We start from the raw sequence: 14,860 nt of genomic DNA on the forward strand, positions 1-14,860 counted from the left end.
GTGGGCGTCCACACGTGTGGAAAGCCCCAATGCCCATGTGGCCCTGCACACTCAACAAACCCAAGCCCTACCCGGCTCTGCCTGTTTCCTGGACAGGAAAGGGGCTGGGATAGGCGACTCCAGTTGAGCTTCAGAGCTCTCCTTTCCCATGGACAGGATCCAGGCAGGAAGCCAGCCCCAGCCCACTGCCCCTACATGTGTGACCCAGACAGCGGGAAGGTGAAGAGCACTGGGCCCTCTCAGGATCCTGCAGGAGGGCCAGGCCTTGCTGGAGGACTCAGCACTCCAGGATGCAGTGGCTCCAGTAGTGGCCACGACATGAGACCCCACACCCTGTGCTGTTTGGCCTGACCCAGAAGACCCATCTTAGGGCAAGACACAGAATGCACGCAGTGTGTCAGGATGCAGCATCCTGTCCTCCAGCCTCAGGAACTGGCCAGACCTGTCTCAGCTGCAGAACACCACCAAGAGGGGAGGGAGGAGGGCGGGTAGGAACAGGCAGCAAATCCACCCATATTAGGAAATACCAGGGAGGGCGAGGAGAGCAGAGGGCGATCTTGGAAAGAGATGCAGAGAGGGCTGAGGCAGCAGTCCTAGGGGCCCACCCTGCTCGCTCCCCAGCCCCAGCAGCCAGCCAGGCAGCTCTGACACTTAAAGGGCCAATCTCAGGCTTTCTTGAAAACAGACCCGAGAAATAAAAATTTAAAAGCTCCCCACCCACTTCCTAGAGTCTGTTCCCAGCCAACAATCCTCTCTCTGACCTCTCACCTCTTCAAATTTGTGTATCTGACGAATGAAGAAATCCCCATAGCGCCTGGCGACCTTGGTGTCTGCAATGTGGATCATGTCCTGTGGGAAAGGACAGGCAGAAGAGCGTAAGTGGAAGGGGCTCACCCAGAACAGGAGCCACCTGCACACAGGGACGAGGCTAAGCTATATCAAACCCTGTGCTACTTTTCAAAAGCAAAGGGCGTATGTGTCTGCACACGCACGGGCAGGGCAGGCATGGTGGTCCTGGAGGAGCATGACCAGTCAGCTGCAAGAAGAGGAAAAACATGCAATTAAAAAAAAATTTGATGTGGGCCTTGAAACCAGGGACACAGTATTAATTTAACCTGAATATAGTGGCAGAGCAAAATTTTACCTACAATAACCACACTGTTAATTCCTGCAGAAGTACCTTATTAGATCATCTGGGTGACTGGAACTAGTTAGGCGGGGCCCCTGAGATGACAAGGGATGTAGCAGGTAGGACAGTGCCAAAGGTGGACATTTCAGGTGCTGAGGAAAGGACGGAAGGTATTTGACAGCACAGCACAGGGGAGAGGTAGTTGTGTTTTGTTATTAAAAGCATGATTAAAAACAACATTGAAAAATTCCACTACTGATGTGTTTACTTTTGGAGAGTCTGCTCATATCAGGTTTAGTTAAGTTCTGCCAAAAACCAAGTTGTCCAAAAGCCATAAAACCTAAATGAAATTTATTTAGTTTAGAGCAATATGAGCTTTAAAAAAAACAAAAAATCTAAACTGACCCAGCACATCCACAACTAGATACACACTCAAGAAAATTAAAAACATATGTTCACTGGGAGTGGTGGTGCACGCCTGAAATCTCAATGGCTCAGGAGGCTGAGGCAGGAGGATTCCAAGTTCAGAGTCAGCCTCAGCAACTAAGCAAGGTCCTAAGCATTTTAGTGAGATCTAGTCTCAAAATAGAAAATAAAAATGGGTTGGGAATGTGGCTCGGTGGTTCAGTGCTCCTGGGTTTAATACCTGGTACTAAGCAAACAAACAAAAACAAAAAACATGTTCAAACCAGGTATAGTGTTATTCCAGTTACTAAGGAGGCTGAGGCAGGAAGATAACAAGTTTAAGGCAGGCCTCAGCAACTTAGTGAGATCCTGCCAATTAACATATGGCTGTATCTTGGTGGTAAGTTCCCCTGGGTTCAATCTCCAGTACCAAAACCAACCAAACAAAAACCATATGTTCACGCAAAAACTTATGCATGAGCCAGGTGCGGTGGCGCACACCTGTAATCCCAGCAGCTCCGGAGGCTAAAACAGGAGGATCCGAGAGTTCAAAGCCAGCCTCAGTAACTTAGCGAGGCACTAAGCAACTCAGTGAGACCCTGTCTCTAAATAAAATACAAAATAGGGCTGGGGATGTGGCTCAGTGGTTGAGTGCCCCTGGGTTCAATTCCCAGTAACCCCCCCCCCCAAAAAAAAAGAAAAAGAAAAAACTTAAGCATGAATATTCACAGCAACATTCTTTTTTCTGACCCAGGAGTTTGCCATGTTGCCCAGGCTGGGACAACTCCTGGGCTCACGCGATCTTCCTGCACAGCTTGACTACACCCAGCTCTGCAGCATCCTTTTTTGCCATCACACTGGGGGGAACCCAAAGGCACTCTACCACTGAATGACAACCCAGATAGGGCCACACTGAGTTCTGAGGCTGGCCTGACACTGGAGATTCTCCTGCCTCCTCAACCCTCTGGGAGCTGGGGTTACACAATGCCTGGCTTGTAGCATGATCCTTAATGGCCAAAAAGTGAAACACCTCAGTGCCAACTGAGGAACAGATAAACCAAAGTGTGAAGTACTCTGACAAGGAATTCAGCCATTAAGAAAGAATAAAATACTGGTGCTTGCTTCGGCAGCACATATACTAAAATTGGAACAATACAGAGAAGATTAGCATGGCCCCTGTGCAAGGATGACACGCAAATTCGTGAAGCGTTCCATATTTTTTGTATAACCAATGTGATTCTGCAACCTGTACAATCAGAAAAATGAGAAATTATACCCCATTTGATTCAAATGTATGAACTGTCAAGATCATGGTACTGTCGTGTGTAACTAATAAAAAAAAGAAAAAGAAAAAGAATAAAATACTGATGCATTAAGTTACAAAGTGGAGGAAACTTGAGAAGTACTCAGGGAAGCACCTGCACAGGGGGCCAGAGATCATGGACTCAGCTGTACAAAGTGCCAGGAAGAGGCAAATTCAGACACAGACAGGAGGTGAGTGGGTGCCAGGGGATGGGGGAGGGAGGGGCTGGGAGTGACTGCTAATGGGCGGAGTCTCTTTTTAGGGGGTTGGAAATGTTCTGGCATTAGACAGTGGTGCGGCTGAACCATGCTGTGAATGAGCCAACAATCACTAACCAGTGTGCTTGAAAACCAGGCCATTTCCATCATGAAGGTACATGTGCAAATTATATTTTAAAAACCAGTCAAAAATACTATTTCTAATAGCACATTTAGACCAACACCCAGGTATACTCTATCACAGAGCTACACATTCCAGCCCGCCCCTTTTTTGGGTACAGGGGAATGAACTCGGGGGCACTCCCCACTGAGCCACATGCCCAGCCCTGTTTTGTATTTTATTAGAGACAGGGTCTCCTTGAGTTGCTTAGTGCCTTGATAAATTGCTGAGGCTGGCTGCTTCAATCCTCCTGCTCTGTTTCCCGAGCCACTGGGATTACAGGTGTGCACCACTGAGGTTTTTTAAAAATTTGAGACAGGGTTCTGCCAAGTTGCTGAGGCTGACCTCAAGCTGTGATCCTCCTGCCTCAACCTCCTTAGTATAGATCAACATGCTTTCTGAAGAAAAAAGAAAGGGATTTTTGATTTTGTTTTTTAATCCTTATAACATCAAAGAGCTGATAAGCAAATAAAATAATTATTAAGGGAAAAACAGAAAACATATAGGGGATCAAACCCAGGGCTTCATGCCTTCTAGAAAGAGCTACACCCTCAGGCCAAACAGAAATCATTCTAAGCAAAGCACAGTAGCCCTCTGTCCTAAGGACATCTGCTGATCCTAGAAAATTTTGAGTGGGGAAAAACAGAAGTCAGGGCAGTCTCCTTACAATGCTAGGATCCCAAAGGGCTTTATCCTCCACAAAGGTGAGACAGAGGTGAACTATCATCTCCATCCCAGTCCCAGCAAAAGGCTGTCAAGTGGGGAAGAAGCAGAAAAGGGGCCCATCCCAGAGATGTTATTAAACACAAGGCGACTCTCCAGCCCACTTGCAATCTGGCTAGTCTCCTGGATGGTCTAAGGAACTTGGGCTCTAAGCTTAGTTTATGGGGGGTTCCCTGTTGATAACATCCCAAACACCTTGAAGAACTCAGAGAAAATCCCTCTAGAGGAATAAATGTTTATCCTAGGCCCCAAAGAATGCTGGCAAATAGTGTTTGAGAAGAGCAAACCAGCCGGGCACGGTGGAGCAGGCCTGTAATCCCAGTAGCTTGGGAGGCTGAGGCAGGAGGATCACAAATTCAAAGCCAGCCTTAACAACTTAGTGAGGCCCTGTCTCAAAATAAAAGCATAAAAAAAGGGTTAAGGGGCCTGGGTGTGGCTCAGTGGCAGAGTGCTTGCCTAGCATGTGGGAGGCACTGAGTTTGATCCCCAGCACAAATAAAAGTAAATAAAATAACATGTCCATCTACAACTAAAAAAATATTAAAAAAAAAAAAAAAAAAGGGATTGAGAATGTGACTCAGTGGTTAAGGGTCCTGGGAGGGAGGGAAGGAAGGAAGGAAGGAAGGAAGGAAGAAAAAGCAAACCATGTATACCAAAAAATAATCATGCCCTTAGACACTGCACCATGAGTATAAAAAAAAAAAGATTTAAAAGGCTGGGGATGTGGCTCAGATCCCCAGTACCAGGGGGGTGGGGTGAAGCATAAATAAAGTTTTTAAAACTGTCTGTCATGTGCATATGCTGTGTGCCTACTGCGCTCTTTCATGGAAGGACATGCAAGCTACAGCAAGGTTTCCAGTGTTGTGACTTCAAGTTCAAGCTGGACACTGTTCTGTTTCCTGTGCTACGGAGTGAACCTGAACGTCCCTGCACACGAGGCGAGTGCTGCACCACTGATCTGGGGTCTCTTGTCCTAACAAGATGTTTCTGTTGTTCTTGTCGGCAGCATTGGAAACCCAACTCAGGGCCCCTGGCACGCTGGGAGGTGCCCTACTGTTGAGCTACACCTCCGGATCCCCATGAGCTTTTTCAAAAGAATTAAGATGCTGGAGCCACGTGGTGGCCAGTCCTGTAATCCCACTGTAATTCCAGTGGCACAGGAAGCTGAAGACAGTAAGGTCACAAGTTCAGTTGGTTCTGAACTTACCAACTAACAAGGCCGTAAGCAACTAGCAAGACCCTGTCTCAAAAAATAAAAAGGGCTGCCGGGCACGGTGGCGCACACCTGTAATCCTAGCAGCTTGGAAGGCTGAGGCAGGAGGATCACCAGCCTCAGCAAAAATGAGGCCCTAAGCAACTCAGTGAGACCCTGTCTTTAAATAAAATACAAAATGGGGCTGGGGATGTGGCTCAGTAGTTAAGTGCCCCTGAGTTCAATCCCTGGTACCAGGAAAGAAAAAAAAAAAGGGTGTGTGTGTATGTGTTAGGGATGTGGCAAAGTATCCCCATCCATGTTCAACAGCCAGTACCAAAAAACAAAAGCAAAAATCTAGTTGTTTTGTTTTTCTGCATGAGTTTTTGTCAGACTTAAAATACTCTAGACTGCTAGAACTGTTCTTTCTAGGAAGCACTGCCTCCCCATTTATACTCAAGAGTGAAGAAAAGAGTGCTCAAGGATATGTTTGAAACCCGGGTAGGGAATATTAGATCACTGAACTAGTCCTTTTGTCTCTTCTAGAATAGTCTTAGCCAATATTTCTTACACATTGTTTCTGTTTCCTTCCCCTTCCAGATTTTTTTTTTTTTTTTTTGGTGGGAATGGGCAGGGGTTACTGGGGATTGAACTGAGGGGCACTTCCCCACTGAGCTATATCCCCAGCCCTTTTTTTTTAATGTTTTTTTATTTTGAGATATAGTCTTAGTAATTGCTGAGGCTGGCCTCGAACTTGTGAACCTTCTGCCTTGGCCTCCTGAGTTGCTCAGCAGAATTCTTTTTTTTTTTTTTAAATTTTTTTTAGATGTTGATGGATCTTTATTTTATTCATTTATTTATATGTGGTGCTGAGAATCGAACTCAGAGCCTCCCACATGCTAGGCAAGCGCTCTACCACTGAGACACAACCCCAGCCCCTGCACAGCAGAATTCTTATTCAATGTATGTTAGACCTTACTGTGACTTCCATGTGGCTGTCTTTTTTAAAATACACACATCCATCCTACCCTGCCAGTACTGGGGATTAAACCTAAGGGCACTTTACCATTGAGCTACATCCGTGGCCTTTTTTGATTTTTTTTAATTTTTTTTTTAGTTGTAGATGGATACAATATTTTTATTTTTGTATATATTTTTATGTGGCGCTGAGGACTGAACCCAGTACCTCATGCTTTCAAGGCAAGCGCTCTACCACTGAGCTATAACCCCAGCCCTGGCCTTTTTCATTTTGAAACAGATCTTGAACTTGCAATTATATTGCCTCGGCCACCTAAATCGATCTTATGCATACTTGTTGCAATAGCCCAAATGACCCCATGTTCATCAACAGGGACAGACAAATGGCAGTTGATGTGGGACTCTCACAGGGCAGTAAGCATGGCTGAATCCCAGCTGCACATAGCAGCGATGGAGGGTAATTCTCTCCAAGCCAATGTTGAGCAAAAGAAGCCGGTCACAGACACCACGGACTCCTTACACACACCAAGGACAGGCAGCAGCAGGCGACAGCAGGACAGTGGCTCCCACTTGCAAAGTGCTTCCGCTGGCCTAGAGTATCCCCACTGCCATCTCCAACCTCATTTCCCACCACAGTTCCCCTCTCAGGCCACACAGCCACACTGCAGTGGTCCCTCAAACACAAGGGCTCCCCTCCGCGCTGGCCTTTTGCTGTCACGGGGCCCTCTGCCAGCTCTTCCTCGCCTCCCAGTCTTAGTGTAACCTCCCCATCTCAGCCAAGCCTTGCTGGGCACATGTTTTAACGTGGCAACCTGTGCCTCCCACAGCTCTGCCCGTGCGCTAGTCCTCGGCAATGTCTAACCTGCGAGAGCTGGCTAACTGTAACACCTGGGTTGATCACTTGGAGAGGAAGTAACAGAGTGCCGAGACGCCAGCAGGGGACACCTTACCTTATCGATGTAGAAGTCAACCTCGGAGGCCGACTGGAATTCGCCATCTAGGGCGGAGATGCCACTGGTCCACACCAGGTTCTTCATCTTGTGTTTGAAGACAAGCAGCTGGATGCGGAACTCCTGCTCGGTGAGGTCCAGGAAGCCGGCCAGCTTGGCCACGGGCATGGTGGTGTAGAGCTTGAGGAAGCTGCGGATGGTGGAGAGCTGGGCCTGCTGCTGCACTTCGTCAGAAAACACCTTCAGCTGCTGCAGGAAGGGCTCTTTGTGGTAATTGGGGTGCACGTTGTCATAGTTGGGCACCACAGGCGACAGGAACTTGGGGCAGGAATAGCTGAAAAGTTCCTCATAGACCTGCGGGTCACCTTTCTGCATGCGCAGCATCTTGTCCCCGTACTTCTCCCGCAGCTGGAGGTGGATGCTTTCGTCAATCCGCATGGGGTACATGGTGAGCGCGATGGCCAGCAGCGCGTGCATCTGCTCGTTCTGTTTGTTAATCTGGGGGTGGAGAGGACATGAGCGCAGGGGCAAATGAGAGGGACTTTTGGGTCCCCCTAACCCACCGCCCACCCTCCCAGCTGCCCTCTGCACAAAGCTTTCACCTCTCCCGTCCCCTTGCACACAGCAGTCGGAACCTCCCCAGCCGCGTCCACTCCACCCCTCGCTCTCCTGGGTCAAGCCCTCCTCCCCGTCTCCTGGACTCCTCACTGGACTGTCTCAGCCTCTCCAGTCAGCCCCACATCACTGGCAAGCCAATCCTTTTCTACCATCCAGAATCAAACCGCATGTCACTCGATGCTTGAGATCCCAGCTGGCAATGGCGCAGTCTAACCCCGACCCACTCCTCTCCTGCCACAGCCAGTGTGACCGTGCTGCTGCTGTCACCACACTTCAAGACCCGAACCGTCTGCTCACGCTCTCCTTCCTGTGTGAAAACCACCTCCCAGCCCACAAGTCCAGGGTGCCCCCTCCTGGCTAACTGCTGGGAAGCAGTGTCCATGCAGGAGTCTTTTTCTTCCCATTGCTGGGGATGGACTCGGGGGTTTGTGAACCTAGGGTGTTCCTCCATGAGCCGCATTCCCATCCCCCAACTCCAACTCTGTCAAAGCCCAGAGGAGGTCAGTGGTAGAGCACCTGCCCAGCAAGACAAATGCTGCATGCTCTTACACACATGCAGAAGCTAGAAGAACTTATTTTATGGAAGTAGAGGGTGACGATGGCCACTAGAGAGCAGGAAGGGGAGGGGTAAGAGAAGAGGTGAAAGAATGGGCACCAAATAGGAGGAGAAGGCACTAGTGTTTCCCAGCACAGTAGGAGAACTAGAGTTTACAACAATTTACTTATTGATTTATTTGGGGGATACTGAGAATTAACCCAGGGCCTCCTGCACCTCAAGAAAGCACTGTACCAGTGTGGGACACCTCCAGTTGACGTTTTTTAAAGAACTAGAAGAAAGGATCTTAAAGGTTTCCAACACACACAAAAAGAGAAATATTTAAGGACACAAAAATGCAAATTACTCCAGTGTGATCACTACAAACGATATATGCGTGTATATATAGGTACTGTATGATCACACTGTGCCTCATAAATATGCATGACATTCTTTAAATTGGTGCTATCATTTGGATGTGAGGTGTGCCCCAAAGGCTCATGTGAGACAATGCAAGAAGGTTCACAGGAGAAACTCTTGCACCTTAACCCAACCTGTGGATCGATCCCCTGATGGGATTAACTTGAGTGGTGGGTGAGGGCAGGCTGGGGAGGGTGGGTCACTGGGGGCGTGCCTTTGGGGTATATACATCTGGTAATCAGAGTCTCTGCTTTCTGATCATCATGTGAGCTGCACCCCCATCCATTCCTCGAGCACCACCAGAGTCAGCTGTCTGTGGACCAAGACCTCTGAAACCTTGAGCCCTAAATAATTTTTTCCTCCTCTACAACTGTTCTGGTCTGTCTTTTAATATCAGCAGCAAAAAAGCTGACTAAAACAATTATGTTGGGTTGGGTTCTCCATGTCATATATAACCACAAGAATGGGAAGTTATATCCATGTATGTATACTATGTCAAAATACACTTTACTGCCAGGTATACCTAAAGAGAACAATTACAAATAACAATAAAAATAAACCAAACCAAACCAAACCAAAAACCCAACCAAACAAACCAAAAGAACCCCCTCAACTGGGATGGATAAAAGCATGTAAAGTTGCAAATCTGGGATGGCCCCAGGAGCCAGCTGGTGGACACCCTGGCTGCACAAGCCAGCCCCTTACCATCTCATACTTGTACGTGGTCCTCTGGAACATGCTCTTAGTCCTCTGGATGTAGAGGAGGATATTGGCAAAGACCCGGATGGCATCCTGGTAGCGGCGCATCATCAAATATGCAAAACCAACATAATAATATGTGGTGACCTGGCACTCCGGGACCCGGGAATACATGCTCTATAGAAGGTGGAAGATAGATCCGTGAGTCCCAATTTATTCCAGATAGGCCCTGAACTTTCAGAGGAAGCAGTGGCTCTGGAGTCAGAGCTGCTGATTAAGCTATATGATTTACGGCCCCCATCTGCTTAGCTGTGACATAAAGGGAATGGATATAGAGGGAATGGACCCTCTATATCTCAGTTTCTTATCTGTCCTTGCTTTTTAAAATAACCCCTATATACAAATGGACAAACAGGAAACACACATGCACACAAACCAAATGCTAAGTACCCATTTTCCCAAAGCCAGGAAAAATGCCAGTGTATTATATCAATAAACACACCATCTTAGAAGTAAATCTTTTCTTTCCTCCTCGTCTGGTACAAAGGAGTGAACCCAGTGACACCTAGCTAAATCTCCAACTCTTTAAATTCTAAATTTTGAGATAGTATCTTGCAAAGTTGTCCGGGTGGCCTTGAATTTGGGATCCTCCTGCCTCAGGAGGAGCCCGGATTACAGGTGTGCACCCCTATACCCACTAGAGCCAGATCTTTTGTTAATTCTTTAGACTGGTGATGTTGAATAGTAAAAAGCTCTCATTGCCACTCTACTTGAAAGCAGAACCGAAAGATTGCTGAATATCCCGTGTCATTAACCACGTGGTATTCAGCGGTTTACACAACTTTACTCTCAATTTTCACCTGGCCTAGGGAAAGAGTCCTTTCCTGAAAATGTGTCCTAAGAGACCGGAGGCCCTCTCAAAACAGATGTTCCAGCTCTGGGAAGATGGGCTGGAGGCCACAGCACGTACCTTCTTGTTGAGTTCAATATTCTCGAGCACCTTGATGGCCTGGTAGTAATCCCCCAACAGGGAGTGCAGACGCAGGAGCCCCACCAGGCTGAAGTAGCCTAGCATCTTGTAGAGGGAGTGCCGTCCATATTCCCCGGCCACACTCTCGGGGTCACCTGAGAGGGACAGATACTGTGAATGCTTCAGCAGGGGCAAGTAAGGGAAGGCAAGGCTGCGTTGGAATGTCACTCAGTAAACTCCTCACCTGGCGTCAGCCTTTAAAGCTTCTGTAAGAGGGACTAACTGCCTTTGAGGGAACACTGAGCAGCAGCACACCTGGCCTTCCGCTAATCTTAATTTTATCCACAGCTGCATGGGGAGGAGGCAGTTCATTTTGTTTAGTTTTGTTTTTTATCCCAACACACCTGAGAATGTGAGCGGCCTCTCAACTCTCACCCACCCAGCCCCAGGAAGACAAAGCCGGTTGCTAATAAGATGCTGCTGCCTGCCCCACGAGCCGTACGATGACAATGCAAAGACGACTTCACAGAGCCAGGCAGCCCTGCGCCAGAAGCCACTAGTTCTCTTATTGCTCCTAAGAGAACTAGTCCCTCATCGTCAAGGAGCTCCATTTTTACTTGAAAAAATGCTGGCACACACAAACCAGGGTTACTCAGATTTGGGTTATTTGGAAGACGTTCTCTTTAAAAAATAAACAAGGTAAAACCTAACACACTTTAATGAAAACAACTGACAGTATTTCATGTCAGTTTAAAATTTGAGCATTTAAGCAAAACTAAGATTTTGTAAAATTTCTACCCACCATGACGAGTTCAACAGCTGACCTGACAACAAATATGCTTTTCCTCTTTTGGTGCTGGGGACTGAACCCAGGGCCTTGAACACGCTAGCATGTCTCTACCATGGAGCTGCACCACCAGCTCCAAGTGATTTTTTAAAACAGATGTGTAATAACATCTGTTTTAATTGAAAGATCTTTATAATTAAGAATGCCAATATTTAGAAAAATTGTACATGGAAAAAAGACATTTAAATTGCAGAAAGACCAATAATTTATTTATTTATTTGTTACTGGGGATTGAACTGGGTGCTTCACCCCTGAGCAATGTTCCCAGACCTTTTTATTTCTTTATTTTGGTAGGGTCATGCTAAGTTCTATGGGTGGCCTTGAACTTGTGATCCTCCCACCTCAGCTTCTAGAGTTGCTGGGATTACAGGTGTGCACCACTGCACCCAGCTAGAACAATAACCTAATCTAACAAAGTTCCTCACTGCAAGTAAATTATACACAATTACCACTGGTCAGGTTTCAAAGAGATACATACTGCTCCTGATATGGAGGATGAGAACATCGGTTCCAACTGAAAAGGCTACTGAGACTAATGCAGAAGCAGGAATAAGACCACAGCTGCTGCTATCTTCTACCAAGTCAGACACCAGAGATCTGCAAAAATGCCATTTTCAGGGCTGGGGTTGTGGCTCAGTGGTCGAGCACTTGCCTAGATGTGTGAAGCCCTGGGTTGGATCCCCAGCACCACATAAAACTAAATAAAACAAAATAAAGGTATTGTGTCCATCTACAACTAAAAATATTTTAAAAAATTCCATTTTCATTGAAAAAAAAAATATGTGGTTCTCAGTGTTTCAAGAGCATAAAGTGGTCTTGACCCCATAAAGTTTGAGAAATGCTAATATAAACAAAAGCCCCTGGATAAAAAGTCGAAGAATTCACAAATGCACATCTCAATAAGATAGGTTCAAGCCAGGCTGGGTGGCAGATGCCTAGCAAACCAGTCCTAGGAGGCAGGAAAATTCCGATTTTAAGGCCAGCCTGGCCAACTTAACAATATCCTATTTGAAAATAGTTTACAAGGGGGCAGAAATACAACCCAGTGGTACAGCGCTCATGTAGCATGTGGGAGATGCTTGGTTTAATCTCTCTCTTTTTTTTTTTTTTAAAGAGAGAGAGAGAGAATTTTTTAATACTTATTTTTTAGTTTTCGGCAGACACAACATCTTTGTTTGTATGTGGTGCTAAGGATCGAACCCGGGCCGCACGCATGCCAGGCGAGCGCGATACCGCTTGAGCCACATCCCCAGCCCCTTGGTTTAATCTCAAGTAACAAAAGAGACAATGACTGATTCAACCAGGCGTGGTGGCTCAAGCCCGTAATCCCAGCAACTTGGGAAGCTGAGGCAGGAGGAGCCCAAGTTCAAGGGCAGGCTCAGCTACTTAGCAAGGCCCTAAGCAACTATATCAAAACAAAAAATAAAAAGGGGCTTAGTGGCAAAGCGACCCTGGGTAAATTCCCAGTACCAAAAAAAAAAAAAAAAGACGGCTCCAGTCTGTTGGCCAATGCAACGCCCTGGGAAGCCCAGCATCGGCACCGGATCCTATTCAAGTAAGGAAGAGCTACACCTTTACCTGAAGAGAGGCCGGCACCTCCCTGCTCTACTGCAGCACCTGCCCTTGGGGGCGGAGGGAAGGTCCCTGGAACTCAGGTCAGGGCTCTCCTCAGCCTGCTGCACTCACCTCCGCTTGTGTACACCTCCAGCTGCCGGTTGATGTTGGACTTGTCTACCAGGGAATGAAGGACATTGAGGACGCTGTGAACATTCCAGATTTTGGGATTGGAACGCAGGAAGTCAATCTCCTCCTCTGACTTCTTGGCAGTCTTGCAGCGGTACTGACTGAACGACTGGAACTGTTGAGGAAGAAGGGGACCATCAGGGGTACAAACCCAAGTGACAGTCCACGTGCACACTGTTGAAAATGAGGCCAGGCCAGGGCTCTGGATGCGGAAAGGTAAAGGCGGGACGGTTGTTTCTCATTGTGAACGTTATTTATTTTTATGTGGTGCTGAGGATCGAATCCAGGGCCTCACAAGCGCTCCCAAGAGGCAAGCGCTCTCCGCTGAGCCACCACCACAGCCCCCGAACATTCTCTAACACTGCTCTTCTTTTTTTGAGACGCAGTCTTGGGGTGTTGCCCAGGCTGGGCCTCTAATTTCTGGGCTCAAGCCATCACCCTGCCCTGGCCTTCCAAGTAGCTGGGAGCACAGGTAGGCACCAACATACCCAGCTTACTGTTGTGGTTTTCCAAAGCCATTTTTTATTAAGCTGTAAATCTTGCTGATATTACTTATTCTACAGTTAAGTAAAAATCTCTTAAGACTTGAGGTAATTTGTGGAAAAAATCTATTGTTTGGAGTCAAATACAACCTGCAGCCATTTACTGTCTCCAAGCCTCACAATCAGCTGACCTGGCCACCAGAAGTGCCACAAACCTGTCTGCAGTGGGTCTACACACGTATGCTGGCCACGTGAGTCAGAGTTATGAATGATGGTGTGGAACTGAGGCGGGAGGTGTCCATAGAGTGCCACCTTCCCAACTGGAGTCAACTGGCAACTTCCAGTCTGTCACCACTACCAACCAGAGCTTGGCCAACTGTAAGGTACATATGGGGACATGCCACAGGTATTTATCTGGGGCAGTGGCTCCATGAGTCATGCAGAATAACACAACAGATCTACCTAATCAATCAGAACTTTTTAAAATTCCTAGTTGATTCTGGTGTGCGCTGGGCTTGGAAACCAGTGGCCCAGAATCTAGGTCATGGGTTACCCAGGACTGCTCTTTAGAAATATTATCTTCCTCTAAAAGTATGGGGCAAAAAGTTTCCAAGTTTATATTAAAGAATAAGATCCAAGCTGGGCATGGTGGCACATGCCTATAATTCCAGGAACCAGGGAGGCTGAGGCAGGAGGATCACAAGTTCCAGGGTAGCCTGGGAAACTCAGCAAGACCTTGTCTCAAAAATTAAAAAAATAAAAATAAATAAGGCCTAGGGATGTAAGTCAGTGGTTGAGCACCCGAGTTCAATCTCCAGTAACTAACACACACACACACGGAATAAAATACACAGTCTTCTTAAAGAATTCTCATTTATCAAGAATGAAAGACCAATCCAATAGAAAAACAAGCCAAAGCAGCATTAAAACAGAATAAAATCATGGCATTTGCAGGTAAATGGATAGAGTTGGAGAATATTATGCTAAGTGAAGTAAGCCAATCCCAAAAAAACAAACGCTGAACGTTTTCTCCAATATGAGGATCCAGGGATGGAGGCTGGAGAAGCATGGGCGGCGGTGGGGGTGGGGGGAATATGGAAGAACTTTACACAGGGCCAAGGGAGGGAGAAGGGAGGGGACAGGGGTAGGAAAGACGATGGAATGAGATGGTTATCATTACCCCAAGAACATGTGTGCAGACACAAACGGTATGACTCTTAATTTGTAACCAGGGACATGAAAAGTTATGCTCTGTATGGTAACGACGAATTGAAAGGCATTCTGCTGTCATATATAACAAATTAGAATAAATTAAAAAAAAAGAAAAACAAGCCAAGAATACTAATGATCACATGGAAAGTGCTCAATTTTGTTAGTTATCAGAAAAATATAAATTTCTTTCCTATCAAATACAAAAACTAGAAATAACAACATCTAGTAGGGAAAACAGTTGTTCTCAAAACACTGTTGATTACAGTGCATTTTGAT

The 14,860-nt window shown here is 46.7% G+C and overlaps 1 protein-coding gene and 1 non-coding gene across 2 annotated transcripts in view; one reads left to right on the forward strand and one right to left on the reverse strand.

Moving 5' to 3' along the window:
• Positions 1 to 14,860, reverse strand: part of Eif3l (eukaryotic translation initiation factor 3 subunit L) — a 28,946-nt gene that overhangs the window by 302 nt on the left and 13,784 nt on the right. The window contains exons 8-12 of the mRNA XM_027934222.2: positions 12,834 to 13,005; positions 10,301 to 10,455; positions 9,337 to 9,507; positions 7,059 to 7,556; positions 769 to 849 (exon numbers count right to left, since the gene is read on the reverse strand). Coding sequence (XP_027790023.1) covers positions 769 to 849; positions 7,059 to 7,556; positions 9,337 to 9,507; positions 10,301 to 10,455; positions 12,834 to 13,005 — 1,077 coding nt within the window. The remainder of the gene's footprint in view (positions 1 to 768; positions 850 to 7,058; positions 7,557 to 9,336; positions 9,508 to 10,300; positions 10,456 to 12,833; positions 13,006 to 14,860) is intronic.
• Positions 2,649 to 2,755, forward strand: LOC114088669 (U6 spliceosomal RNA). The gene has a single exon (XR_003582023.1). It is a non-coding gene; the product is annotated as a U6 spliceosomal RNA (small nuclear RNA).

The sequence above is a fragment of the Marmota flaviventris genome, chromosome 3, assembly GCF_047511675.1.
Source record: "Marmota flaviventris isolate mMarFla1 chromosome 3, mMarFla1.hap1, whole genome shotgun sequence".
NCBI lineage: Eukaryota > Metazoa > Chordata > Mammalia > Rodentia > Sciuridae > Marmota > Marmota flaviventris.